This window comes from Colossoma macropomum, unplaced genomic scaffold (assembly GCF_904425465.1).
Source record: "Colossoma macropomum unplaced genomic scaffold, Colossoma_macropomum, whole genome shotgun sequence".
Lineage (NCBI taxonomy): Eukaryota > Metazoa > Chordata > Actinopteri > Characiformes > Serrasalmidae > Colossoma > Colossoma macropomum.
In genome coordinates, this window is record NW_023495625.1 from 317,712 (window position 1) to 345,538 (window position 27,827).

A 27,827-nucleotide genomic window follows, 5' to 3' on the forward strand; every position below is an offset into this window, starting at 1 on the left:
TTGCAACTAAATCAGGGAACAACTTAAATATTGATCCTTGGTCCTAAAACTCAGAGAAATTGCTTTATGAAAAGCTTGGCTCTTTATTTTCATACACCAACCTGGCTGTGGTCTTAGACTCTGAGCTCTGGTTTATCTGCACAGTCACTAAAGTAGCATTTTATCAATTGAGAAATATCATTAAAATTCTGCCTTTTCTCTCTCAGAGCAACATGGAGAAACTTGTAGTTGCATTTGTTCATCAGAGTTGATCACTGTAATGATCTTCTTACTGGAGAAAACAGTCCATCCTCTAGAACCCATGCAGAACACAGCAGCATGGATCCTCACAGCACCAACACAGAGATCTCATATCTCCCTGTTACACACTGCACTGACCGCCTGGATCAGTTAGAGAGAGTTTAAAGCTCTGCTGCTGGTTTTTAAAGCTCTAAATGACCTTAAAGCTCCTGAATGTGTGTCTCTTTATGATCTCAGATCTGCAGATTCTGACCTTCAAACACCTTCAGTAAAAAACAAGAAATGTGGAGAGACTCTTTCAGTTATTCTGCTGTGGAACTCAATTCCATCTTTTATTAGTCAAACTCACTGCACACTTTTAATAAACAATTGGAAACATCTCTGTTTCATTTAGCTTTTCATTTTAACTTCATTAAATTAATACTGTTAAATTCAAATTTGTCATTTTTTCCCTTATATTGTTGCTACAAAATAGTAACTACAACAGAAGAAAATCTCTATTACTGTTAAACTTTGTCACCTGTCTGTAAAGCACTTGGAGCTGCTACCAGTATGAAAAGTGTTCTATAAATTACACATACAGTACTTACATGTACTTACAGAGGTCATGTGTAATTAATTAATGGAAATATAAAGGTGTTTTCCTGCTAAAGTACTTTCAGTCCCATAAAACATTTAGCTGATGTGTTTCAGGCCTACAGCTCTTAAACACATGTAATTAACCCTTTACTAAAGTATTACTCACTTCAGTTTCTCCAGTGTACAGTCAGGATTCATCAGTAGATTGCAGAGCTTCTCCACTCCTGACTTGTTTAGTTTATTCTTGTTCAGATCCAGCTCTCTCAGGTGTGAGGGGTTTACAGTCAGAGCAGAAATCAGATCAGCACAGTCTCTCTTTGTAATAATGTCTGATTTATACAGCCTATAGAGGGAGAGAGAGAGAGAAAGAGATGAAGTCAGGAGTACGCATAGGTAAAAATTTAAATCTTTTTTTTTTTTTGTTCACCTTTCTTTGTAAATTGGATGATTGTTAGCATAGCTTCTTACTCTGACATGACCTGACTTATTCAGCCTGCAGAGAGAGAAAAAGAGAGAGAGAGAGAAAGAGAGAGTGGGAGAAAGAGAGAGAGAGAGAGGAAGTCAGGAGGAGACAAATGTAAAAATTAAAATAAGTTTTTTCACCTTTGTGTGTAAAAGTAGCAATAATCTCTTCAGGCAAGAGTTTAGGTTACCACAACAAATAAACGATTCCCCACTCTAACTCAATGGCTGCAGACTTCTGTTTAGCTTCTCTATTTAACTCCTTAATCTATAATGGTTAACACATAATCTTCTACCATGTGAAAAATGTGCTCTGCACTGCATAAAGGGGTCAATATCTGGAGCTGAGTGCATAATCCTGAGGACCCCTGTCATCATTTTGGTGATTTTCACACTGTTGTGCTGAGCTGCGAGATGACGAAACACAAACTGAGTATTATTTAGATGCATTACCAGCTATTTCTGACATTGCATAAGAAACAGAATGTGCAGACAGTCAAAGCTGCTCTACAAGGCCTTATTTATCTATAACGCTGCTCTGCAAGGCCTTATTTCTCTATAAAGCTGCTCTGCAAGGCCTTATTTATCTACAAAGCTGCTCAGAAAGGCCTTATTTATCTTCAAAGCTGCTCTGCAAGACCTTATTTATTTATAATGCTGCTCTGCAAGGCCTTATTTCTCTATAATGCTGCTCTGCAAGGCCTTATTTCTCTATAATGCTGCTCTGCAAGGCCTTATTTCTCTATAACGCTGCTCTGCAAGGCCTTATTTCTCTATAACGCTGCTCTGCAAGGCCTTATTTCTCTATAACGCTGCTCTGCAAGGCCTTATTTCTCTATAACTCTGCTCTGCAAGGCCTTATTTATCCATAACGCTGCTCTGAAAGGCCTTATTTATCTACAAAGCTGCTCTGCCAGGCCTTATTTATCTACAAAGCTGCTCTGCAAGACCTTATTTCTCTATAACGCTGCTCTGCAAGGCCTTATTTCTCTATAACGCTGCTCTGCAAGGCCTTATTTATCTATAACGCTGCTCTGCAAGGCCTTATTTATCAACAAAGCTGCTCTACAAGGCCTTATTTATCTATAAAGCTGCTCTAAAAGGCCTTATTCATCTTCAAAGCTGCTCTGCAAGACCTTATTTATCTATAACACTGCTCTGTAAGGCCTTATTTCTCTACAAAGCTGCTCTCCAAGGCCTTATTTATCTACAAAGCTGCTCTGCAAGACCTTATTTCTCTATAACGCTGCTCTGCAAGGCCTTATTTCTCTATAAAGCTGCTCTCCAAGGCCTTATTTCTCTACAAAGCTGCTCTGCAAGACCTTACTTATCTATAACTCTGCTCTGCAAGGCCTTATTTATCTACAAAGCTGCTCTGCAAGACCTTATTTATCTATAACGCTGCTCTGTAAGGCCTTATTTCTCTATAAAGCTGCTCTGTAAGGCCTTATTTCTCTACAAAGCTGCTCTCCAAGGCCTTATTTATCTACAAAGCTGCTCTCCAAGGCCTTATTTATCTACAAAGCTGCTCTCCAAGGCCTTATTTATCTACAAAGCTGCTCTGCAAGACCTTATTTCTCTATAACGCTGCTCTGCAAGGCCTTATTTCTCTATAAAGCTGCTCTGCAAGACCTTATTTCTCTATAACGCTGCTCTCCAAGGCCTTATTTCTCTACAAAGCTGCTCTCCAAGGCCTTATTTATCTACAAAGCTGCTCTGCAAGACCTTATTTCTCTATAACGCTGCTCTGCAAGGCCTTATTTCTCTATAAAGCTGCTCTGTAAGGCCTTATTTCTCTACAAAGCTGCTCTCCAAGGCCTTATGTATCTACAAAGCTGCTCTGCAAGACCTTATTTCTCTATAACGCTGCTCTGCAAGGCCTTATTTCTCTATAAAGCTGCTCTGCAAGGCCTTATTTATCAACAAAGCTGCTCTGCAAGGCCTTATTTATCTACAAAGCTGCTCTGCAAGACCTTATTTCTCTATAACGCTGCTCTGCAAGGCCTTATTTCTCTATAAAGCTGCTCTGCAAGGCCTTATTTATCAACAAAGCTGCTCTGCAAGGCCTTATTTATCTACAAAGCTGCTCTGCAAGACCTTATTTCTCTATAACGCTGCTCTGCTCTGCCTTATTTGTCTACAAAGCTGCTCTGCAAGGCCTTATTTATCTATAAAGCTGCTCTGCAAGACCTTATTTATCTACATTGCTGTTCTGCAAGGCCTTATTCCTCTATAACACTGCTCTGCAAGGCCTTATTTCTCTATAAAGCTGCTCTACAAGGCCTTATTTATCCATAATGCTGCTCTGAAAGGCCTTATTCATCTATAATGCTGCTCTGCAAGGCCTTATCTACAAAGCTGCTCTGCAAGGCCTTATTTATCTACAAAGCTGCTCTGCAAGGCCTTATTTATCCATAGCGCTGCTCTGCAAGGCCTTATTTATCTATAAAGCTGCTCTACAAGGCCTTATTTATCTATAATGCTGCTCTGCAAGGCCTTATTTATCTATAACGCTGCTCTGCAAGGCCTTATTTATCTATAACGCTGCTCTGCAGGGCCTTATTTATCTATAAAGCTGCTCTGCAAGGCCTTATTTATCTATAAAGCTGCTCTACAAGGCCTTATTTATCTATAATGCTGCTCTGCAAGGCCTTATTTATCTATAATGCTGCTCTGCAAGGCCTTATTTATCTATAATGCTGCTCTGCAAGGCCTTATTTCTCTATAACGCTGCTCTGCAGGGCCTTATTTATCTATAAAGCTGCTCTGCAAGGCCTTATTTATCTATAAAGCTGCTCTACAAGACCTTATTTATCTATAATGCTGCTCTGCAAGGCCTTATTTATCTATAAAGCTGCTCTGCAAGGCCTTATTTATCTATAATGCTGCTCTGCAAGGCCTTATTTCTCTATAACGCTGCTCTGCAGGGCCTTATTTATCTATAAAGCTGCTCTGCAAGGCCTTATTTATCTATAAAGCTGCTCTACAAGGCCTTATTTATCTATAATGCTGCTCTGCAAGGCCTTATTTATCTATAAAGCTGCTCTACAAGGCCTTATTTATCTATAATGCTGCTCTGCAAGGCCTTATTTATCTATAATGCTGCTCTGCAAGGCCTTATTTCTCTACAAAGCTGCTCTGCAAGGCCTTATTTGTCTATAAAGCTGCTCTGCAGGGCCTTATTTATCTACAAAGCTGCTCTGCAAGGCCTTATTTCTCTATAACGCTGCTCTGCAAGGCCTTATTTATCTATAAAGCTGCTCTGAAAGGCCTTATTTATCCAAAATGCTGCTCTGCAAGGCCTTATATATCTATAAAGCTGCTCTGCAAGGCCTTATTTATCTATAAAGCTGCTGTGTAAGGCCTTCTTTCTCTACAAAGCTGCTCTGAAAGGCCTTATTTATCCAAAATGCTGCTCTGAAAGGCCTTATTTCTCTATAAAGCTGCTCTGCAAGGCCTTATTTCTCTACAAAGCTGCTCTGAAAGGCCTTATTTATCAACAAAACTGCTCTGCAAGGCTTTATTTATCCACAATGCTGCTCTACAAGGCCTTATTTATCTATAAAGCTGCTCTGCAAGGCCTTATATATCTATAAAGCTGCTCTGCAAGGCCTTATTTATCTATAACGCTGCTCTGCAAGGCCTTATTTATCCATAATGCTGCTCTGAAAGGCCTTATTTATCTATAATGCTGCTCTGCAAGGCCTTATTTCTCTACAAAGCTGCTGTGCAAGGCCATATTTATCTACAAAGCTGCTCTGCAAGGCCTTATTTATCTATAACGCTGCTCTGCAAGACCTTATTTCTCTATAACGCTGCTCTCCAAGGCCTTATTTATCTATAACGCTGCTCTGCAGGGCCTTATTTATTTACAAAGCTGCTGTGCAAGGCCTTGTTTATCTACAAAGCTGCTCTGCAAAGGCCTTATTTATCTATAAAGTTGCTCTGTAAGGCTTGATTTTTCTATATTGCTGCTCTATATGGCCTTACCTATCTATAACGCTGCTCTATAAGGCCTTATTTATCTATAAAGCTGCTCTGCAAGGCCTTATTTATCTATAATGCTGCTATAAAGCTGCTCTGCTTTGCCTTATTTATCTACAAAGCTGCTCTGCACGCTGACTGAATGCTGTTATTGCCGTTCCAGGTAGCTCTGCCACATACTGAAATGATTTTAAATCTCTCACAGTTGAGTGTGATGCCCCGCAGTTAAAGGATTTTTGCTGACTACAGATAAAAGGAATGGTTTGGCCAAAAATCTAAGTTACACGATCTCTGAAGTTAAATAAGCCTTTGACCACTAAAAATCACAATCAGCTGCACAGATCGACAATACAGTAAGACTGATCATAACATTTTTAAGGTCATGTATTGTCAGTGGATATGGAAAAGTTACATTGGGCCTTGATTGCAGTCTAAGGCCAGTGTGCAGCTAGAAAATCAGTCTACATGTATTTCATTAACTGCTTACTTAAGTTTCTCCAGTCTGAAGTGTGGATCCTCCAGTAGAGCACACAGCTGCTGCACTTTGATGTGGTTCGGTTCAGTCCTGCTCAGATCTAACTCTCTCTGCAGTAAGGGGTTTTTACCCAGAATCTTATTAAGGAATGTACAGGCTTCCTCTGCATCACTGCTTTTCAACAGTCTGTAAATAGAAGAAAAACACAGCCACATTAATAAGTGTATAAAGGGAGATACTAGGAATCGGCTATACCAGTGTAATATAATTTAGTGTAATTAATATGTAATTACAGGTTGCAACTGTTATACCTCATTCTGTCATTCTATTTTTTGCCATATAGTTTCTATCTAGTATAGTTCCCAATTAGGTTACTTATACAGTACGTTATCACTCATTAAATATTTGAAATATCCAAGTGACAATTGTTTATAATATCTCACCTCAGTGTTTTACTCGAATTCCCAAATATGTCTGTGAGCTCCTTCACTCCTGTATCACCAGGATCATTCCCTCTGAGATCCAGCTCTGTCAGGTGTGTTGATGGGTTTGATTTCAGAGCTGAAGCCAGAGCAGCATATCCTTTCTCTGTTACACTGCAGAATGAAAGACTAAAAAGAGAACATAGGCATTGCCAAAACGTCATGATGAAAATTTGTGCTGTTCAGTTCAGTTATTTAAAATTCATGCTTTTGTTTGAACTTCCACCCCATCATTACAAAAGCCTTCATGTATTTAATGTTTTCTGTGAAAGAACTGGAACTCACTTCAGTCTCTGCAGTTTACAGCACTGATTGTTCAGTAGAGAACAGATCTTCTTCACTCCAGAGCTTCCTAGTTTATTCTCACTCAGATCCAGCTCTATCAGGTTTGAAGGATTTAAACAAAGAGCTGATGACAGAGCAGCACAGCCTTCCTCTGTAATACAGCTCTTATTCAGCCTGTAGAAGGAGAAAACAAAAGATCTAAATAACTTTGTATATTTAAAATTTAAATATATAAATATAATATATATACGTATGTTCTCATACAAAAGTCTCCCTCAAAAAGATAAAAAACAGTTCAAATAGGTAAAACAATAAACATCATTGTTACACAACCATCCAGCCATCCAGCCCTAACTCTATGGTAGAGTCCATTTCCTGGAACCTTCTGGGTGAAGACGTGACTGTGACCTCACAACAATCCACGTATCAGACATCTGCCTTGCCTGATTATTGATTAGTTTCACCTGTTTTTATGTCATGTGATTAGTTCAGTTTAGTATATAAGCCAGGGCTTTAGGTTAGCCCACTGCGAGGTATTGCTTTGATTCAGAGCACCTGAACGTTCTTTCCTGTGTTTTGGTTGTTTAACCCTTTCAGACCCTGCATCCATGGCAATGGACATCATGTGTTTTCTTCTTTTTTTATGTCTTTTGCACATGACACCAATTGAGACCTGCTGTCCACCAGAATAGATGTTTATCAGCCAATCAAACAGCAGCTTAGCCCCACCCACTGCACTGGGGAAAAAAATCATCAGCACACTGAAGTAAGGCATGGCAGCACTCCAGCCAAGGAGGCAGAGTAAGGGCTCATTGTACAAATTTTATCTGATTTAGAAAACTTTTTTCCATCATGCTGTGAGTTTATTTCACTGTTTAGGGATAGATTGTGGAATAAAAAGTAAAATATCAATTATAAAATAACAATGTTAAACACAGGATTTTTTAAATCTTGTTGTCCATTACAGTGGGCAGTGGGTCTTGATGTATATTGGTCAGGCTAGTTTTTAGTGCTGCTAAAATTTTACTTTGCAATCACAGTGTATACAGACATATACTGCATTAAATTAAGTGTATATTAAGATGCAAAATATTCTACAGATGACACAACACTTCAGGTGCGTTAGTTAACTGACAGTGAAAGCATCTCAGAAATCAAAAGCTTGGCTAGTGGTGATGATAATGAAGTTGTAGACAGTGCAAGACCCTCTACAGTAGGTGAGTGAAAGTTTATCACTGTATAGTAAAGATTGTTCTTAAAAACATCCATAAAAAACATGTATAGATATATAGCTATTTTTTGTTGTTGATTCCAGGAGATGTCAGTGATGAGGAGGTACCACTGATAGGGCATCAAGATTGTTGTTGAGACTTGATGGACCATATGCCAAATTACGATGATCGTAAAGAAGCAACCAGATGTACATTCCCACAGTGCACTGGGAAAACACATGTATACTGTGACAAGTGCAAGGTCCACTACTGCTTCATTCCACAACAAAACTGCTTCAGAGCAGCCCACAGACAGTGACTCTGAGATATGGACTGGCACTCCTCAGTAGTGTCCAGTTACAGGACACAGTTAAGGAGTAAAAATAAGCAAAGCACTGAAACTACTGTTCAAAATGCATGTTTTTCAAGAGTTCTTCAAAAAGCTTTTTCAAATACGACCACTAAGTTAGTGATCAGTTAGGGGCACGTTTTTCTCCTTGGTTAACTGTTAAACGTATATTTATTTGAAAAATAATCACATTAACAAAACTTGGACATTATGTATAGAACTTTTAGTTTATGCCCCAGGTTTGATTCCCAGGTGACCAGGGTCCTTTCTGGAGTTTGCATGTTCTCCCCATGTCTGCGTGGGTTTCCTCATACAGTCAGGCCAATTGGAGATGCTAAATTGCCCCTAGGTGTGAGTGTGTGTGAATGTATATGTCTGTCTGTCTGCCCTGCGATGGACTGCTGACCTGTCCAGGGTGTTTCCTGCCTTCCACCCAATGACAGCTGGGATAGGCTCCAGCTCCCCCCGTGACCCAGAAGGATAAGCGGTTAAGGTGTGTGTGTGTGTGTGTGTGTGTGTATATCTTGATTTTAAGTCCATTACAGACAGATAATCTTATATTTTTTCCATCACTTGAACATTCGGGTCTAAAAGGGTTTATTCTGGTCGTGAATTTTCGTCTTTATTTGTAACTTTGCCTTTTGTCTTTTCCCTTTTTAGATTTTGTCTGCCTGGTTTGTTTTGTGTTATGTTTCTGTAGTTGTATATTTTGCACCTATTTGATCTGACCTTTTTTTTTAAGACAACTCTGGAAAGTGATTCAACTACTAAAGCCTCCGTAGTACTAGTATCTGCACACATCTGACTCGTTCTGTCATGTTACAAACATAAAATATATATCAGGTAATCTAGTGTAATGGTGTACATCAAAATAAACTCCAGCCTATTCTGATGTTTAATTATGTTATTTTAAATGATCTCACTTCAGTTTCTGTAGTTTACAGTCAGGATTCTTCAACACGTCACAGATTGTCTTCAATCCAGAGTCTCCTAGTTTATTCTCACTCAGATCCAGCTCTATCAGGTGGGAGGGATTCGAACAAAGAGCTGATGATAGAGCAGCACAGCCTTCCTCTGTAATACTGCTCTTATTCAGCCTGAAAAGAGATAGTGGAGAAAGTTAATTTCAGGAAATATCCAAAAGCACTACATTTTAATTTATGTTAAAGTTTGTGCCATTCTGTATATTTACTTATGCCCTGCAAATGTTTTTTTGAACATTAAAAAATTGTTATGAATGTGGGCGGCACGGTGGTGCAGTGGGTATCGCTGTCGCCTCACAGCAAGAATGGTCTGGGTTCGATTCCCGGCTGGGCGACCAGGGTCCTTTCTGTGTGGAGTTTGCCTGTTCTCCCTGTGTCTACGTGGGTTTCCTCCGGGTACTCCGGTTTCCTCCCACAGTCCAAAAACATGCAGTCAGGCCAGTTGGACTTGCTAAATTGCCCCTAGGTGTGAGTGTCTGTCTGCCCTGCGATGGACTGGCGACCTGTCCAGGGTGTATCCTGCCTTCCACCCAATGACAGCTGGGATAGGCTCCAGCACCCCACCGCGACCCAGAAGGATAAGCGGTTTAGATGGTGTGTGTGTGTGTGTGTGTGTGTGTGTGTGTGTGTGTGTGTTTTGAATGTTCTTACAACAGTGCAAAATGTATTGTGCAACCCATAACAGACAAATACCAATACTGTATTTTTATTTTAGAAAATGACAACTTAAAATCCAAATTCATTAAACTACATACTTCAGTTTCTGAGTTCTGCAGTGTGAATCCTCCAGTAGATCAGAGATCTTCTTCAGTTCTGAATCTCCTTGGATTTTCCCACTCAGATCCAGCTCTCTCAGCAATAAGGGGTTCTTTCCTAGAACTTTAGTCAGTGAATCACAGACTTCCTCTGCAGTAGAACTTTTTAACAGCCTGTCAAGAGATAAAAGCTCACATTAATGACAATTTTACAGACACAGTTCTTTAAAATCACTCTTTTACCTGTTTATTTCCAGTGATGTGCTTAAATATAGAACTAATTTATAAGCTACTGTGAAAGCGTTTAAAAGATGCTAATTTCTTAATAAGGCCTGGCTGTTATTATTATTATTATTATTATTATTATGAATGTTAAATATCATTTATGACTTCTAAACTGATAGTCATTGTCAGAAGCAAGTCTATGACAAACTTAATGACTTCAATGACACAGTAGACTTTACATGATTTCATGATGAACAGAACAGTAGAACTGCTGAGCCTCTTTATTGGTAATGGATACACAAGAAAGGATATACTTGGATATGTCGTGTGGACCCACACTGGTAAATCTATCATCTTAGACATGCTTGGTGATAGGAGCATAAGCAAAGGCCATGTGATGATTCTCCTGCGATGAGACTGTAGAGTAAATGTGGTGTAAGGAATGAGTCTTTGCTGAATTACCATACCTAGACTGGACAGCACATTCATAGTAACTGATGCTGAACAATAGTCTGTTCAAGACCAAGAGCAGTTGTAGACATTATAATAATGCTAAGGAAGTCATTCTGTTCTTGTCCAGTGGCACTGGATGAACATTCAGGTGGACTTTTGCTGGTCAAACTCAACTTAATTCAGGCCGTCCCAGGAAGGTTGAACCTGGTATTTGATAAATTGCAACAAATGTAGGAACAGAAACATGATTTTAGCATCTATTCAACTAAACATGGAGGACATGCTACTGGTGATAAGTGGGAAGTTGTGCCTATTTTGCTCCTCCTGCCAACTGAGAAAGTGTCACTCAAAGTGAATTTTTCTGACATCCTTGTTATTTATCATTCTGAAGACACTTCAAGAGGATTATGGATCATGAGAGCAGCTTGATCAAATGTCTCCAAAAGCATGAAGAAATGAAAAAAGTGCCAGCATGTAACTGGGATCCCATTACAAGATTCATACACTGACCAAGACCAAAGAATGACTGAAAGAGGGCATATAACAGGAAGTTGTTCCACAAAAGACCAGTCAAAAAGAATTTGCTGCTGCCAAAGAGATCAGGGTCAAAGGGTAGAATTGCTGTGACCCAATGCAAAGTGGAAAAGACAATGAAATATGCTTTTTTTTCAAGTCAGATATTCTCTGTTGTCCACCCTCCTGTGCACCAAGTGGACATGTTTTCAATGAAGTCACAGCAACATATGGCAAGAACAGGACCGTTTGTACTGGAGAACATGACTCAATAGACACTGCTGAGGAAATGAGACAAAAAGGTTTCAGTTTTCCTCAACATTAGTATTGAGGAGTTGTTTATAAAGTTATTGTTATTCATGTTATGACATTTCTTGTTGCTGTTATGGTAAAATTTAAAAATGAAATTGTAAAATTATAAAAACAATATCGATTTAAAATTTATTGGGCTAATATTTTTCTAACATTTATACTGTCTAAAGCTCAAACCCTGTTTTGTGATGTTATAGTATTATGTTAATTTAATGCAAGTTGTGAGTAAGAGTTCTTCATTTTTACAGTACTAAACTTCAAATATTGGGTATCAGTCCCATTAATCACTAATAATCAATAATAGTACTGACAGTGCAAAACCATTATCAGTCAGCTTATTCATTTAGAACTCTAAATCATTCATTTATTTTATCAGCAAATAACAAAAAGTTTGTAAATGTATTTTGGACAGAATGCGGTACATAGAAAAAACATCTCCTGAAAAAGTAAACTCATTAATAATCAAATAAACACACTATGAGCTGTAGAAAACTTTGAGCATTGAGAGTTTTACATTTACAAGCTTTTTCCCTCATATTCAAAAAGAAACTAAAATATATACCCTAAACTATCTACCTCAGTGTCTTCAATTTACAGTTTGGATCCTCTAGTAGATCAGTGAGCTCCTTCACTCCTGTAGCTCCAGGATTGTTCCCTCTGAAATCCAGCTCTATCAGGTATGATGAGGGGTTTGATTTCAGAGCTGAAACCAGAACTGCATATCCTTCCTCTGTGATACTGCAGAATGAAAGACTGGAAAGAAAACATATGTTAACTGTACTGAAACAGCATGATGGAAATTTGTGCTTTTAAATAGACTATATCCTATAAAATATGCTTCTGATTGCATTTTAATTCCATCAATACAAATGCCTTCAAGCATTTAGTGGTCTTTGTGAAAGAACTGGAACTCACTTCAGTTTCTGCAGTTTACAGCACTGATTTTTCAGTAGAGTACAGATCTGCTTCACTCCAGAGTTTCCTAGTTTATTCTCATTCAGATCCAGCTCTATCAGGTGTGAAGGATTTGAACAAAGAGCTGATGATAGAGCAGCACAGCCTTCCCCTGTAATACTGCACTTATTCAGCCTGCAGAATGAGAAAATGTATGCAAATTTTATATTAAACACACAAACACAAATATGTATATATACAGTCGCATTGTAACTGTCCAAAGAAAAACATGTTTCTCCAAAACAGTAACTTTACATGAGAAGGCAAAAATGTTCTTTACTTTTCAGTAAAATATATATATTACATTAAACTACACACTTGAGATTATTAGGTCTGCAGTGTAAATCTGCCAGTAGATCAGAGATCTTCCTCAATTCTGAATCTCCTTGTATTTTCCCACTCAGATCCAGCTTGCTCCGCAGTAAGGGGTTTATTCCTAGAGCTTTAGTCAGAGAATCACAGGCTTCCTCTGCAGCAGAACTGCTCAACAGTCTGTAAAAAGGGGGAAAACACATTCATTAGCATTTAAAAATGGCAGACACTACATATTATCAGACACATTACCCAGCATTGATTAGAGCAGCTTTCACAAGCTTAGATGTGAAAAAAAGCTTTTGACACTATGGTGGTTGAAAAGGCCTAGGATTAAGTATAAAATGTTGCAGTAACAAAGGAAAAGGAAGGACTGAAACTTCCTTGTCCACAAGACTACTGTTATGCAGCTCAGTTAAGGTTTGTGTAACCCAACATATTCAGCAAGATGGACTGAAATAGAGGGGTGTCCAACAGCAGCTATGATCATTGATAGCAAACTAAAAAATCAAACGATAGATAAGAATAATCCATGGATTAACACCGCCATGAGAATTTGTGAGTTAAGTAGTTTACAAAACTCATCTTTGCTATTAAAATGTTGTGCATATGACACAGATTTTAACCCAAATAAATTTGAAGATAGATTTCAGGCCTGAGTCAAAAAACAGCTTTCAAATTATTACACACTTGACAATGAAACCTTTATGAGTTTTAATTCTTTGCAGAGAAAATATGGTTTGGGATCAAATGACTTTTACATCTACAAGTCTGGCACTACTTTAATCAAAAAGCTTTAAAAACAATTGAAGTAGAAATTATGACTATTTTTGTCAACGTGTAAATTGGAGGTGTGCAGAAAATTATTTGTTAATGATGAAATGTTAAATGTGAAATGTATGATTTACGTTCAACAGAAATGGGAAAAGGTGGGTACCACGCTAATTACAGGAGATGAATGAAATACAGTATACCAAATACAATGGGAATCAACTCATTCAAGCATGTGAAGAAATTGTTCTTGGGAAAATACTATGAGCTTTCCTATCACACCCTTGCAAAAACATCTGGGTACTGGTACAGGATTCTGGAGACACTGTGGAAAAAATGATGCTGACCATTTTCATGTTTTTTAGGGGATGTGGGGCTCTTGCTCCCTTCTGAAAGAGGATACACAGAAATTTGGAAGCTATTTTTGAAAAGGACATTCCATTTAAAGTTGTTTGTTTATATCTGGGTAACATTCCTTTCACAATGTGAAAGAACAAGGATAGGAAATTGACTCTCATACTTTTAGTAGCGAAATAAAGGGCAATTACCAGGAAATGGTTAAATCTTGAGTAACGTACAGTGAATAAATGGATGGATATAATACACAATATCTACATAATGGAAAAGCTCTCCACATCCCTCAACATGTAAAACCAGATTTGGGCAAAATGGATTATGTTAAACCCAAAAGGCCTAATTTTTTAAACCGAAGAATGTCTGAAGGTGTAATGTGTAATATATGTTTGTTTATATGTATATTTATAGAATGTAAGCTCCTCCTGTTCTGTTGTAATTAGTTTTGTTTTAAAGGAAGGTATTTCTAAATTACTGGAAAAGCTTTGTCATAGACTTGGATTTGTGCACTGAGGATTTTTAGGCAGTTACTTGGGTTTGCTAATCAGTTGCTAAGCAGTTGCTATGGTAGCCCAGATGGTTGAAAAGGTGTTGCTAAGTAGTTGCTACAGTATTCCATATCATTGTTAATTTGCTGATATGTGGCTGAGATGGTATTCCATGTGTTTGCTAGGGGGCTGCAGGGGGGATGCTGTGGTATCCCAGGAGCTTGCTAGGATGTTGCTAGTGGTTGATATGGTATTCCACATAGCTATACGGATGTTGCTATGTGATTGCAGTGGCATCCCAGATGGTTGCTAGGGTGTTGCTAGGTTGTTGCTATGGTAATTCACATGGTTGCTAGGGTGTTGCTACATGGTTGCTGTGGTATCCCAGGTGGTTGCTAGGGTGTTTCTAGTGTACTTGCATGATTGAAATATAAGTGGGGTGGATAAACTTCTGCCATTCATTCCTATTGGAAAAAATATTAAAGAATCAATGAATTTGTAATGGGTAAGATTAACTATCTGGGCCCACCTCTGGTCTTGGTCATCTTCTTTCCAGGAGCATTAGTTCCAGTCCTAATCTAACACACCTGATTCAGTAAATCAAGGCTTTTAGGAGCATCAGAATATTACAGCAAGGTGTTGTAACAAAAAATTCCATGGCAGTAAATCACCAGGACTGGACCTAGGCACCCTTTTCCAAAACCAGTAATTTACTTTTTATGCAATAAAATCTGAACTGTCTCTAAGCACTGGATCAGAATCTCTAATAGTGTGGGTAGAAATGTCTGTTCATAAAAACAGAAATAAATACATATTTTAAATAAAGTGTGATTGTGAGTTTGACATTTACAAGGTCACAATCCTCAGAAGTCTTAATTACAGTGCAGTGAAAAAGTATTTGCCCCTCACCTAATTTCTTCTATTTTTGCTAAATGGTCACATTTAAACAATTTAGACAACCCAACTAATTTTAACATAAGATAAAGACAACAAGGGTAAAGACAAAATGCAACTTTTAAATAATTATTCCATTTATTGAAGATTTATTCAAAACCTATGATCACCCAGGTAAAAAAGTAATTGCCCCTCTAAACTTAATAAGCAGTTGTGACACCCTTGGCGGGAACAACAGCAATCAAACTTACGGCGAGTCTCTTACATTGATGTGTATTTGGCCCATTATAGAATTTTAAATTTGGCTACATTCAAGGGTTTTCAAGCATCAACTGTCCATTTAAGATCTAGCTTTTCAAAGGGATTCAAGTCAGGACTTTGACTCCGCCACTCCAAAACCTTGATTTTGTTTCTTTTGAGCCATTCAGGGGTGGACTTTCTTGTGTGCTTTGGATCATTGCCCTGCTGCATAACCCAACTGTGCTTAAGCTTCAGCTAACAAGCTGACTGGCAGACATTCACTTTCAGAATTTTCTGAGAGCAAAATTCATGGTTCCATCTATTATGAAAAGTTGTCCAGATCCTGGAGAAACAAAGCAGCTCTAGCCCATCACACTACCACTGCCATGTTTCACTGTTGGTATTAGCTTTATGCCAGTTGAAATGGGACCAATATCTTCCAAAAGGTTAATCAGTCCACAGAAAATTATCCCAAAAGTCTTGAGTGTCATCAAGATGGCAAATGCAAGATGAGCCTTTGTGTTCTTTTTGGTTAGCAGTAGTTTGTGTCATGCAGCTCTCCCATGGATGCTATTTTTGCCCCATTGTCTTTCTTATTATGTACATTGACCTGCTTTTTCACATAGGGCCAGGTAGAGCTGAACAGCATTTTACCTTCAGTAAATTAAATGCTCCTTTAAAACAGCATTTTGTGTTTACTTGGGTTAAACTTTGAAGTGTGACAAATATGAAAAAATAGAAGTAATTGGGAAGGGGCAAATACTTTTTCACAGCACTGTACCTACCTCAGTGTTTTCAGTTTACAATTTGAATCCTCTAGCAGATCAGTGAGCAGCTTCACTCCTGTATCTCCAGGATCATTCCCTCTGAGATCCAGCTCTATCAGGTTTGATGAGGAGTTTGATTTCAGAGCTGAAGCAAGAGCAGCATATCCTTCCTCTGTTATACTGCAGTATGAAAGTCTAAAGAAAGAACAAAAGTCTCTCATTCTCAAGAGAATACAGCAATTTTCTTCCGTAGGTAAAATCTGTGTGTCATATGTCTACCATTCACCCTCTGTTGGTGTCACACTCAAAACATAATTGGGCCCACTCACTTTTACAACCATGCTCTTTGATTTGATAAAGACATCAAACTACAGTGACCACAGCTTCTTCCAACATAGTCCCACCCAATTCAAACACAAGCTTAAACAGATTAAGGAAACCTGTTGACACCCCTTCAAGACAATTTGATGAACTCACCTCAGTTCCTCCAGTTTACAGTGTGGACTCTTTAGTGCAGCAGAAAGCAGCTTCACTCCTGTGTTCTGTAGGTTATTACTACTGAGGTCCAGTTTAATCAAGTTAGAGGATTCTGAGCTGAGAACTTTGCACAGAGCTGAACAACTTTTCTCTGTAAGGTTACAGTTACTCAGCCTAGAAGTAGAATAGAGAGTTTTTATGAAAGATCATTTATAGAACAACTCAAAATACAAGTCATAGTATCAGTTGTAGTTGATATTATATCACTTGGAGCTGTGTTAGTACAGTGTAGGACCCAAGTGCAGGGTGTGCACTGACTACAAACAGGGTTGGAAGGAACAAAGACTCTTTTTTCTTTTGACAGTTCCATTTCTCCTTTTCTCTTTGCTGTAGAGCTGTTTGTATTTTTTCACTCATAACTCTCCTTTAATCTTTACTTTGCAAAAAGTTTCTCTTTTCTTTTTGTTCCTTTTTTTTTGGTTTATCTTTTTTTTCTTATTCTGTTTGTTTTGTACTGTTTACAGGCTACCCCTGTACAAAGTGGAGCGTTTTCTGTGTGTAACTCTGGAGCTTATGTAGGCACTCCTTCAGCTGAGTTAAGGCAGTCAGCCTGCAGCATTCTGGGAGGTGGAGTCCCTGGTGTAGGGTGCCCTAGATGAGCGCCTCTGCTGCTGCCCTCTGCTGGGAACAGGCAGCACTGAGCAACCCTTCACAGTAGCTTTGGCTTTGCTCAGTGAGAACATAATTACATTGGACTCGCAATTACAGTAAAGCCTTAGAATCTATTAGTTGATCAGAATCAATGTATTGTCATACCCCAACACATAGTATGTACAGAACAAGAGTTCAAGAGTTCAGCTCAGAATCCAGTTGCTAAGATGTTAAAATCAAACTTCTAAACATTTCTAGCAGATCTAACTCTGAATAAATCAAAATGCTAAAGATGAAACTGATAATAACAAAGCTGGTAGTGAAATTTGCATCTGGTAATGTTACAAAATACCAGGCACATACAGTGCACGTGGAAAAGCATTCACACAATCACCACCTACAAATCTCAACCACATGCTTGTATTAGTGGCACCTCCTTCCTAGACAGGGTCTATAATCAACCTATGCAAGACTGCTTGACCTGAAAACACACCAGAACGTGTAATCAGGGAATGTACAGGCCAATTGGCAGTTATCCTCAGACATCCTCAACATCTCTGAGTCAGACTGTCATCCCTGAATGCTTCAAAGTGCAGAAGACATCAACTATGATCCAATTGAATGATTACTGCCCCATCGTACCACAGAATAGACAGAAACACCTGTGGATTTTTAATATCTGAAGCAAGAGTGGACATTTACTTTCTCCTTTCTCTGAAAGATGAAAGCTTTAAGTACTGTTTTGTCTGATGGGGCTGTTTTGTCTACCAGGTCTTGAAGGTGGTTGTTAGAAGTTCCATTTTCTCTGTATCTCAAGGAAACTCCTGGTTTTTAATTGATATTGCTTTGACTCACTTCTTCACAATGCATGTGGTTTATCTTATATCTAATCTTCTCATAAATATCTCTTGTAGTCATTTTACATGCTTATGAGGGAGAAATGTGTGAGGCAGCTAAGGTGAGTTTGGGTAGGTGTTTGTGGGAATCTGTTTGAAGAATGAATTCTTTGTGAACAGGTTTTTTTGGGAGGACAATGTTGTATTTTTCTGGTTTTAGTATTGGATGGATGAAGAGTTAAAGCATCAATAGGTGCACAAAAGTAAAGAGTGTACACATTAAATACTGATAAATTTGTTATTATAGTTATTATAGTTATAAGACCCAAAGGCCAGCTTTACTAAGGAGCTAAAAAAAACCTGTTGCTCATGCTAAAGTAAAGTGTGTGCTGCTGGTTGTAGTTTGCGCATAATTTACTACGTCCTGTTGTTTAGGAGGTGACAGGAAAATTGGCTAATTTGAATACTTTGTAGTTTTATTTTAATTTATTTTTATTTTTACAACAAACCTCTGGCTCCCTCAGAATTGAAATGATGCTCACATATTTATTTCTTCTTATATCACCCTCCAACAAATAATGTTTACTCAATGATGAACTTTATTAAAGAAAGTGAGTGGATGTGAGTTAAAGGACTATATAAGCTACATACAATAACAATATTTGTTCTCTCTCATGATTCTCTCATGATCGTTGACATGCTGGGTGTCACGCTTTTTGTTAATTCTCAGACTTTTGGTTGTTTTAATTGTATTTATTTTCTTTTTGGGGATTTCCCAAACTTTTTATCTTTTAGGAGCTGACATTTGCCTCCTCTTTCAGAAATTCCAGCTCCTTTAGAGAGATTTTCTTCTTTCTCTCAATTTTCCTCTGTCTGGTTGTAAAAGCATTCTGTGTGGATCTGTATTTTGGCACCTCCAGTATTCAAATTAGCCAATTCAGTCAGCAAATATGACACATATTAGCATATGGCAGAACAAATCTTCAGATATAATGATATGTCTCTTAAAGATGTAGTGATGTGTCTCTTAAAATTGTCTTTCCTGTGATACTTTATGGTTGGGAAAGCTGGACAATACCAAATCAGTACAGGAAAAACTATTGATACTATTGCAGGAAAAATACTGATACTTTTGAACTTTGATGTTGGCAAAGACTTTTGACAGTACCTCAGTACAAATAGATCCCTGACCAAATTAAGCCTTACCTCTCATTTGAAACCCAGATTAACAAACTAATGCTCTTGTTATGGAAATATTCAAATAACAAATTTACTGTAAAAGACAATTATGCTTGTATCATTTGGAGGTACAAGAAAAGATGAAAAAAGGCCAGTAATGAGATGAACAGAGACAATCAGAGGAAAGCTAAAGCAGCCATTAAGAAGTCTAAAATCCTAAAAAGAAGACAAAATTTGCTGGAGGAAAACTATGCATCTGGTTGCCCAGAGCTGGAGGTGACTTGATGGCACCTTGATTTTTATTTTTTTACTAGATGTGTTTTGTTTTAATGTTTTATTAAGCTGTGTGGAGAAACTACTTACAGAGCTGATGTGGCTTCCTTGACCACCGGCAGCAGTCTAATAAGACACTCCTCTGATCCGATGAACTTATTTAAGTCAAACTCATCCAGCTTTTCTTTGGATGTCAGCAGCACAAAGACCAGAGCTGACCACTGTGCAGGTGAGAGTTCAGCTTCAGAGAGACGTCCTGAGCTCATGTAACTCTGGATCTCTTTCACTAGAGAATCATCATTTAACTCATTCAGACAGTAGAAGAGATTGACTGATCTCTCTGGAGATGGATTTTCCTTAAACTTTGACTTTATGTACTCAACTATGTCCTTCTGGCAGTCAGACCTGCTTCCTTTCTGGGTCAGCAGACCTCGAATGAGCTGCTCATTAGACTCCAGAGAGAGACCCAGAAGAAAGCGAAGGAAAAGGTCCAGGTGTCCATGGTCACTCTTCAAAGCCTGGTCTACTGCAGCCTTGAGAAAATCAATGACTTGTGTTTTCTTGCTCTCCTGTGGTGTGGACTGATGGTCTAAAACATTCTTGTTGTCATTTCTGTGAGAAATGTATGCAAATAATGCAGCAAGGAACTCTTGAATGCTGAGATGTACAAAGCTGTAAACTGTGCCAAGAAATCTGACTGTCTCCTGAGTACACAGTCCTGAGTACACTGACATCTTACTGGGGTCAATGCCACATGTATCTAAATCCTCTCTATAGAAGATCAGATTGCTCTCTTCCAGGTGATGAAAAGCCAACTTTCCCATTGACATAATGCCTTCTTTGTCCCAGGGTACATCCGAATCATTATTTCCAGTGTACTTCAGGTTCCCCTGTATGGTCTGAAAGATCAGAAAGCAGGTGTACATTTCTGTCAGTGTCTTTGGTGTTTCTTTATTCTTTCTTTTTTGCAAAATTTCCTGAAGTACATTTGCAGAAATCCAACAGAAGACAGGGATGTGGCACATGATGAACAAGCTTCTTGATTGTTTAATATGATCAATTATTTTCTCTGCCAGGTCCTGATCACTGATTCTCTTTCTGAAGTACTGCTCCTTCTGTGAGTCATTGAAGCCACGTAACTCTGTCATTCGGTGAATAAACTCTGCAGGGACCTTTGCAGCAGCTGCTGGTCTAGTGGTTATCCAGATCAGAGCAGAGGGAAGCAGATTTCCCTTGATGAGGCTCGTCATCACAGAGTCCAGTGGGGCTTCTTCTGAGATGTTGTTCAGGGTCTCATTTGTCTGGAATCTCAAAGGAAGTTGACATTCATCCAGTCCATCAAAGATGAACATGACTTTGTGCTCATTCGATAATGTCAATCCTTGTGTTTCAGGGAAGAAGAAATAGATGATGTCCATCAAACTCTGACTTCCTTTCTTCAGGTTCAGTTCTCGGAAGGGAAGTGGAAAGATGAACTGGATGTCCTGATATTCTTTACCTTCAGCCCAGTCCAAAATAAACTTCTGCGCACAGATTGATTTTCCAATACCTGCAACTCCCTGAGTCAGAACAGTTCTGATGCGCTTGTCTTCTTCAGTTGAAGGTTCAAACATGTCCTTGCATTTGATTTGCACTTCTTGCTCCATTTGATTAGTGTCTCTTGTTACATTGTTTTTTTCAATGAGTCTCATTTCATGTTCTTTGTTGACCTGTCCAGCACCACCTTCAGTGATGTACAACTCAGTGTAGATCTTATTTAGAACAGTGGACTCTCCTTGCTTTGCAATTCCTTCATGTACATGATGACACTTTTTGCGCAGTTTAGCTTTGAGTGCATACTGTTGAATTCCAATCAGTTCATCTAATTAAATAGTTAAAAAGACAACAGAGATAATTAGAGAATGAACCACTTTGTCTGATGATATAAAGAATGTGTAAAATAAATGTATCTGTAGCTTGTGAATAATAACAATTGTGTAGTAAAAAAATCAAAGCTACCACTTTCATTTACATTTTTTTCCAACAATTACATATAAATTTAGGTAATGCCACATATTGTCAGCTCTTACTTTGCAGTGCATCAGCGAGTTCCTTCTGTTCCATCTTCTTCAAGAAGTACTGTGTCATATTAAGAACTCCTTGTCTTAAATTCCACTTGTCTTCCTTCACATCTCCACAATATTTTATGTCTTTTTTTGTTAGATGTTTTTTATAGATTTCCAGCTCATCCTTTATGAACTTAAAGATTTTTTTCTCAAGCTCCTGAGGACAAAATATAGAGATACTCAAAATGATACACATCATTCAAATAATTTCACATTGTTTTAAAAGCATTTTTATTTTAAAAGCACAATTTTCTGTTTGGCCAACTTGCTTAAAACACTAACATGTAACACTAGATTTGCTGTCTCAAGACAGAGGATCACTTTTTACCAAGCTGGGATTCAACCAGTCAGGGACAGCTTTCTGGTGGAGTCAGACACAGTGGGTCCTCTTCAGATATTTTTTTTTTCTTTATGACATTTCTTCTATATATTTACAGTCAATGACTTCCTTTTTTCCTGTGAAAAATAAGCCACTCACCATATAACTGTATACCTGGGACTGTGTATTTCTTGGGTGACATTCTTTTCATATTTTTTTCATGTGGGTTCTTTTAGTTTTGTGAGAAATGATTGAGCCAGCCCCTGTGTCTGGCTGTTTGGTACTGTTTCACTTTTAGATGAAAATAATCAAATCCATTTTATTCTTTCAAACATAAACCATCCTGACCATATCTCTCACACTGCCCATATCCTATTATGAACTATGGCAGAGCAAGCAGTGTTGGGGGTTGGAACAGTGTTCAGTGTTCAAAGAAAAATTAAAATTTGAATCATGATGATACCAATATTTCCTAGTGCACCATGGCTGCCTACTGTATGTTTAAAGACATTAACTGGAAAGAATAAGTACAGAGATTATTAGAGGTTAAGGAATTAGCCAATGCTAAGTGAGTCTTGTCACGATTGAGGGAGCTGTGCTAGACAAAGCCCAGTTAAAGTAACAGTTACTCTGGGGGCTAAAGTGGGCCATCTTGTAGGATTTCACACACTTAGCTTATTGAACTCCAGCAAGAATGTTCAATGAGTTAAATCCCTGCTAAAGGAGGATGAAAACAGAATATGTGCATACAAAGTTTGAAACATCTTGTGTTGCAGTGAAAGAGCATAATGAATCTAATCATCCATTAGAGATTAACTGTAGAACAGAATTGAACCTGGAGATTCTGGAGAACATAAGTCGCCAAGTGAGCAAACTGACCCAGGAGGTAATTAGGGAATGGAACCTATTTCTGCAAGTACATAAATTTGTAGTTCCATCTACTTCGGGTCCCTGTCAGCCTACAATTACCGATGCTGGGTGAAGGAGAGCATATTCAACTAAAAACATGTGAGATGGTAATGCCTAGGCAGTATGCAACTGAGATCCAGGACATTAAATACTTTAGATCAGGTTTGACCAAACACATTTTGTTAGACTTTACCCTCTGTTGGATATTTTAATTAAAAAATGCTAAATGAATTGAACAAATAGATACTCGCTTTTAAGCCACTTGGATGAAGCAATGCGACAGCAGTCATAAACTGAAGGACCAAGCTGAGCTACATGGATGCTTCAGTTTATGACTACTGTTACTGAAATGGCAAAAGGTTTGGACTGTGCAAGACTGGGACTAGAATATTTCTTGGATTTTGTACTTTTTATGCATTTTTATGTGTTTTCTTCTAGCTTTTAACTTATCAAATTAATATTTTATTAATGTTTAAGGGTTACATTATGTATTTAAATAGTACTGACTACATTTTTATTGTTCATCAAATACCATCCAAGTGCATGTGTATTTATGTGAAGCAATGTGGTGTGCAACACCAGTGCTCTGAAAAAGGTAAGCCTGAATCCCTAATCCAGATGTATGTTTTTCCTTCCCTGTGTGGTCATCCAATTATCCACTCATCAACCTTTACAGATAATTGAATATCAAAAGTTGTTGGTGGGCAAATTCCTAGACTTTAGAGTCTTAGTTTCTTCCACCTTTAACTTGGAAATAAATATTTGTGTGTTTTACTAAGGTACACAGACCGTGAAAATCAACTCTCTCCTCCTATTATTTTATTTGCTACTTTCCTTTTTCTTGATCCACAACATTTGCTTCGATCTCATTCTTTTATTTTTATTTATAAGTTTGTGTACTTGTAAACTTAATAACAAATATATAGCAATGCACTAGCTGTTAAAATGAAAACGAAACTTTTTTCAGCTGTTACTTGAAGCCAACAAGAACAAACATTCACAAGTGCTTAGGTTAGATTTCATGCAGTGCTCATGAAGATGGATGACTTATGAAAACCATTCATAGGAAATTACTAAATATACTTTGAGTCTTACATTAAAGATGTTCTTCAGATGTTCTTTACTCTTCTTTTGAAGCTTGTCCGTTGTCACAGCAGACTCTGACCCCGTATCATCACTGCAGTCAAAATATACAAGAAATTAAAACATTTAAAAAACACATATAAAGAGAAAAAAACATTTGACATCAAAGATTAATCTGCATCATTTATGAAGCAATATTACTATGCTTTTGTTCTTGGCATTATAGACTAACTACGTCATGTACGAATCAATATTATAATGCTTTTTTCTTTGTACTACAGACTAACTGCTTCATTTATAAAACAATATTATGCAATTTTTTTCTTATTTTTGCTTAACAGTTTTTATTTCCAGTTTGTTAGATATTTAGGTATTTACTGATTAAAATGAACAAGAAGCAGATAAAGGAATACCTTTCCTGAAGGACTGATGCTCCTTTGAAGTTGAGAGGGTCTATCATTGACTGGTCACTCTTCAAAGACACACAGCTGGACACAGGAAAGTCTGATCTTTCTTTAGTTCCACTAAAATCAGAAAAAAAACTGTGTTAGCAAATTTATTTCATAAAACATGCTGATTTTCAATGCAACTTCTTTGAACCCATTCAGTTATTTCCATATTTAATTTATTGCTCGTATTGGTCCAATTTTAAGTTGCTTTATAGATTTAATCTTCCTCAGCAGCGCAGCCTCATCTTCCTCAGCACTCCGGCTTCTCTTCTTACACAGCACTCCTGTTCTTTATCTTCCTCAACAGTGCTGCTCCTCATCTTCAATATTCATCTTCTTCGATAAACTCATTCCTTGTTTTCCGCAGTGCTACTGCTCACCATCTTTACTTACATTACTGTGACATTACAGACCAACTGCATCGTTTATGAAACAATATTATGCATTTTTTTATTGCTTGACAGTTTTCTAGTTTGTTGTTGTAGACATCAAAAAGGATATATATTTACTGATCAGAATGACCAAGAGGAAAATAAAAGAACACCTTTCCTGAGAAACTGATCCTCCTTTGAAATTGAGAGGATCTATCATTGACTGGTCACTCTTCAAAGACGCACAGCCGGACACAGGAGAGTCTGATCTTTCTGCCGTACCACTGACAATCAGAAAGAAAATGTTTTAGCAAATTCTATTTAATAAAAATGCAGTGATGCATTTTGCATGCTTAAGACATCTTTTGAAACCATTACACTGGACTTCAAAGCAAGAGCTCAAATTCATTATAAAAAAAAAAGAAAACAACTAAAGCTAAAATAAAAATCATACAGAATGGAAAGAATAATGACTTCGTTACATATTTGTGTTTGTTTTGCTGTTTTAATTATGAACTTGGTCAACAGCTGTTTTTAAAGACTAAGTTTCAGTTGAATTGTATTTGTACAGTAACAGACTCTCTACTGCATGTAGAATCTAATATGCATGTTGTTAGAATGAGTAAGAAAAAGATAAAGGAATACCTTTCCAGAGAGACTGATGCTCCTTTAAAGTTCAGAGGATCTATCATTGACTGGTCACTCTTCAAGGACACACAGCTGGACACAGGGGAGTTTGACCTATTTTTAGTTCCACTAATATCAGAAAGGAAGCTTCGTTAGTATTTTAATTAATAAAATACACTGATTCACATTGTAATGATTCACATACTTTCTAAACCTGATAGAATTTTAAATATTTCAAATCAGTTATGTCGTTTCATGCCAGTTTCTTCTATTTCCAAATCACATCATACATTAAAAATGTAGTAAGATTATCCTGGTATGCATAAACAGTAAAGTGTGAAGTCAAGAGGCAACTTGAAACGGCACTTTTGTTTAAATATCAAGTATACTGGCCAGTGCACTAACTAACCTGGCTGAAGTTTAGTAAGGTACAGATCACATTCTTTAAAAATTACTAAAACTTAGTTTTACACAGCAGGTAAAAGTGGCCCGAATCTGACATTCTCACCAAATCCGATTTTTTTGTTTGGCTGTTCACCTTATCTTTTAAATGTGATCTGTATGCGACATCAGTCTGAACAGATCAGCTCCTAAACTGACCCGCATGCGCAAAACAACAGAGCTTCACGCGGCTCGTCCAGAGGTAAACAATCATGACGGTCAGTGAACGCCTGTCGCTCCCAGAGCTTCAGTTTCGTCTTCGCCAGCATCACAGGAGCGATTATGAAGTTCCAGTGGTTGACAGCTGGACTCATCACCCACAGTGTGCTCGAGTTCGCGGTAAAAAGGGCGCGTTATTCGGTCACGGACACTTCTTTGGATCGTGACCTCAGATTCTTTTAAACGCTGCATCCTCGGTCTCCTCCAGCCGCGTTCGCCCGTTTAGTTCGAAACCTATTTGAACACAGAGCGGCTGCGATGAGTTTCTTCTATTTTTTGGTACGGAAACATCAGCCTAAATGTTAATGAGTCTCAGAAGCGCGAAAATATGACGAAGCATCTCAAAGCGTTTTTTGCTGCTTACACAGACACACAGATCACAGACACATCTGTGTCACATATGAGGAAAAAGATTGGATTTGGGCCACTTTTACCTGCTGTGTAAACGTAGCATTATTATCCAGGCATTTTAAGCTGTTTCGCCTCTTCCCTTTGAACATCACATTTACTGCATGCAGCTCTTCAATTCTTTCCATCAGGCAGTAATATGGTTTTTCCATAATAAAAGGTTCGTTATTTGAAGTCTTGTTGAACCTGACAGGTTTTTAGTGTGTTATTATGCTAGCTGGCACAATGCAATGCAATGCTTGCAGATAATAAGATGACCATGCTAAAATTAAGCCTTATGGTGTCTGACTACTGGAGTAATATGTTATACCAACCACAGATCCACAGAATGAAAATGGGTCAGTAAGAGGAGATAAGTCAGAATAAGGGCCTCGGTGTTGTATATGATTACCTTTTGATCTCACAGCGCTCCTCTGGGAGACTTATTTCAGAGGTTATGATTCCCTCGCCATTATTTCACAAAGGTAAACATATGCAGGACCTCAGTGAACAGCACAAACTCCACTGCCTACATACAGCCATTCAGCTCCATCTAGTGGAAAAATAACAGAAAAACATGAAATGGTCCAGATTATTATGAGGACGGTCCAGTGGTGTAATTGAGCATTATGCATTTCTAAATATCAGCTCTTTTAAACTAATATAGTTTTTATATTACCTAACAGTTATTATATTAGTTTCTGCAGTTTAGTGGGCTAGTAGTAGTATTCAGAACAAGGACAAAATTCTAAACTCAAAACTAATAATAAAATCACTGATGTCAATATAAAAAAAATATGGTTGTAAGGGTGTACATTTACACACACACACACACACACACACACACAATATATGTATAATCAACAAGTACAAGCCTATTTCCAAAAATATTGGACACTGTGTAAAATTATGAATAAAAGCATGCAATGATGTGCAAATCATGTAAACCCTATATTTAATTAAAACTACAAAGACAACATATCAAGTGTCGAAACTAAGACATTTTATTGTTTTTGGAAAAATATATGCCCATATTGAATTTGAAGCCAGCAACGCATTTCAAAAAAGTTTGGACGGGGGCAACAGAAGACTGGTGAAGTTGTGTAAAACTAAAAAAACACCTGGTGGAACATCTCACATCTAATTAGATTAACTGGTAAACAGTAACATTGGGTTTAAAAGAGCATCTCGGAGAGTCTAAGTCTCTCAGGAGTAAAGATGAGGAGGGGTTCACCACTCTGTGAAAGACTGCATGATCAAATAGTGCAACAATTCAAGAACAACGTTTTTTAATGTATGAAGACCTTTTGTTTTTCATCATCTACAGTACATAATATCATTAAAAGATTCAGAGAATATGGAGAAATCTCTGTGTGTAAGGGACAAGGCCAAAAAACAGTATTTGCTGGTCGT

At 37.8% G+C, this 27,827-nt stretch overlaps 1 protein-coding gene across 5 annotated transcripts in view; it reads right to left on the reverse strand.

The window, feature by feature from the left end:
• The window catches only part of LOC118802613 (NACHT, LRR and PYD domains-containing protein 3-like), a 37,882-nt gene extending 10,919 nt beyond the window's left edge, over nt 1-26,963 (reverse strand). For 3 of the 5 annotated variants that reach the window (XM_036563086.1, XM_036563089.1, XM_036563085.1), the window contains exons 1-19: nt 26,827-26,963; nt 25,386-25,496; nt 24,914-25,024; nt 24,334-24,444; nt 23,933-24,014; nt 21,574-21,766; nt 19,595-21,365; nt 16,566-16,739; nt 16,107-16,283; nt 12,581-12,754; nt 12,224-12,397; nt 11,885-12,061; nt 9,806-9,979; nt 8,991-9,164; nt 6,508-6,681; nt 6,184-6,351; nt 5,753-5,926; nt 1,247-1,312; nt 986-1,162 (exon numbers count right to left, since the gene is read on the reverse strand). In XM_036563086.1, coding sequence (XP_036418979.1) covers nt 986-1,162; nt 1,247-1,312; nt 5,753-5,926; nt 6,184-6,351; nt 6,508-6,681; nt 8,991-9,164; nt 9,806-9,979; nt 11,885-12,061; nt 12,224-12,397; nt 12,581-12,754; nt 16,107-16,283; nt 16,566-16,739; nt 19,595-21,365; nt 21,574-21,766; nt 23,933-24,014; nt 24,334-24,444; nt 24,914-25,024; nt 25,386-25,432 — 4,298 coding nt within the window. In that variant the 5' untranslated portion in view covers nt 25,433-25,496; nt 26,827-26,963. The remainder of the gene's footprint in view (nt 1-985; nt 1,163-1,246; nt 1,313-5,752; nt 5,927-6,183; nt 6,352-6,507; nt 6,682-8,990; nt 9,165-9,805; nt 9,980-11,884; nt 12,062-12,223; nt 12,398-12,580; nt 12,755-16,106; nt 16,284-16,565; nt 16,740-19,594; nt 21,366-21,573; nt 21,767-23,932; nt 24,015-24,333; nt 24,445-24,913; nt 25,025-25,385; nt 25,497-26,826) is intronic. The other 2 variants (XM_036563087.1, XM_036563088.1) reach the window with 2 other exon arrangements.
• Nucleotides 26,964-27,827: the final 864 nt, after the last annotated feature.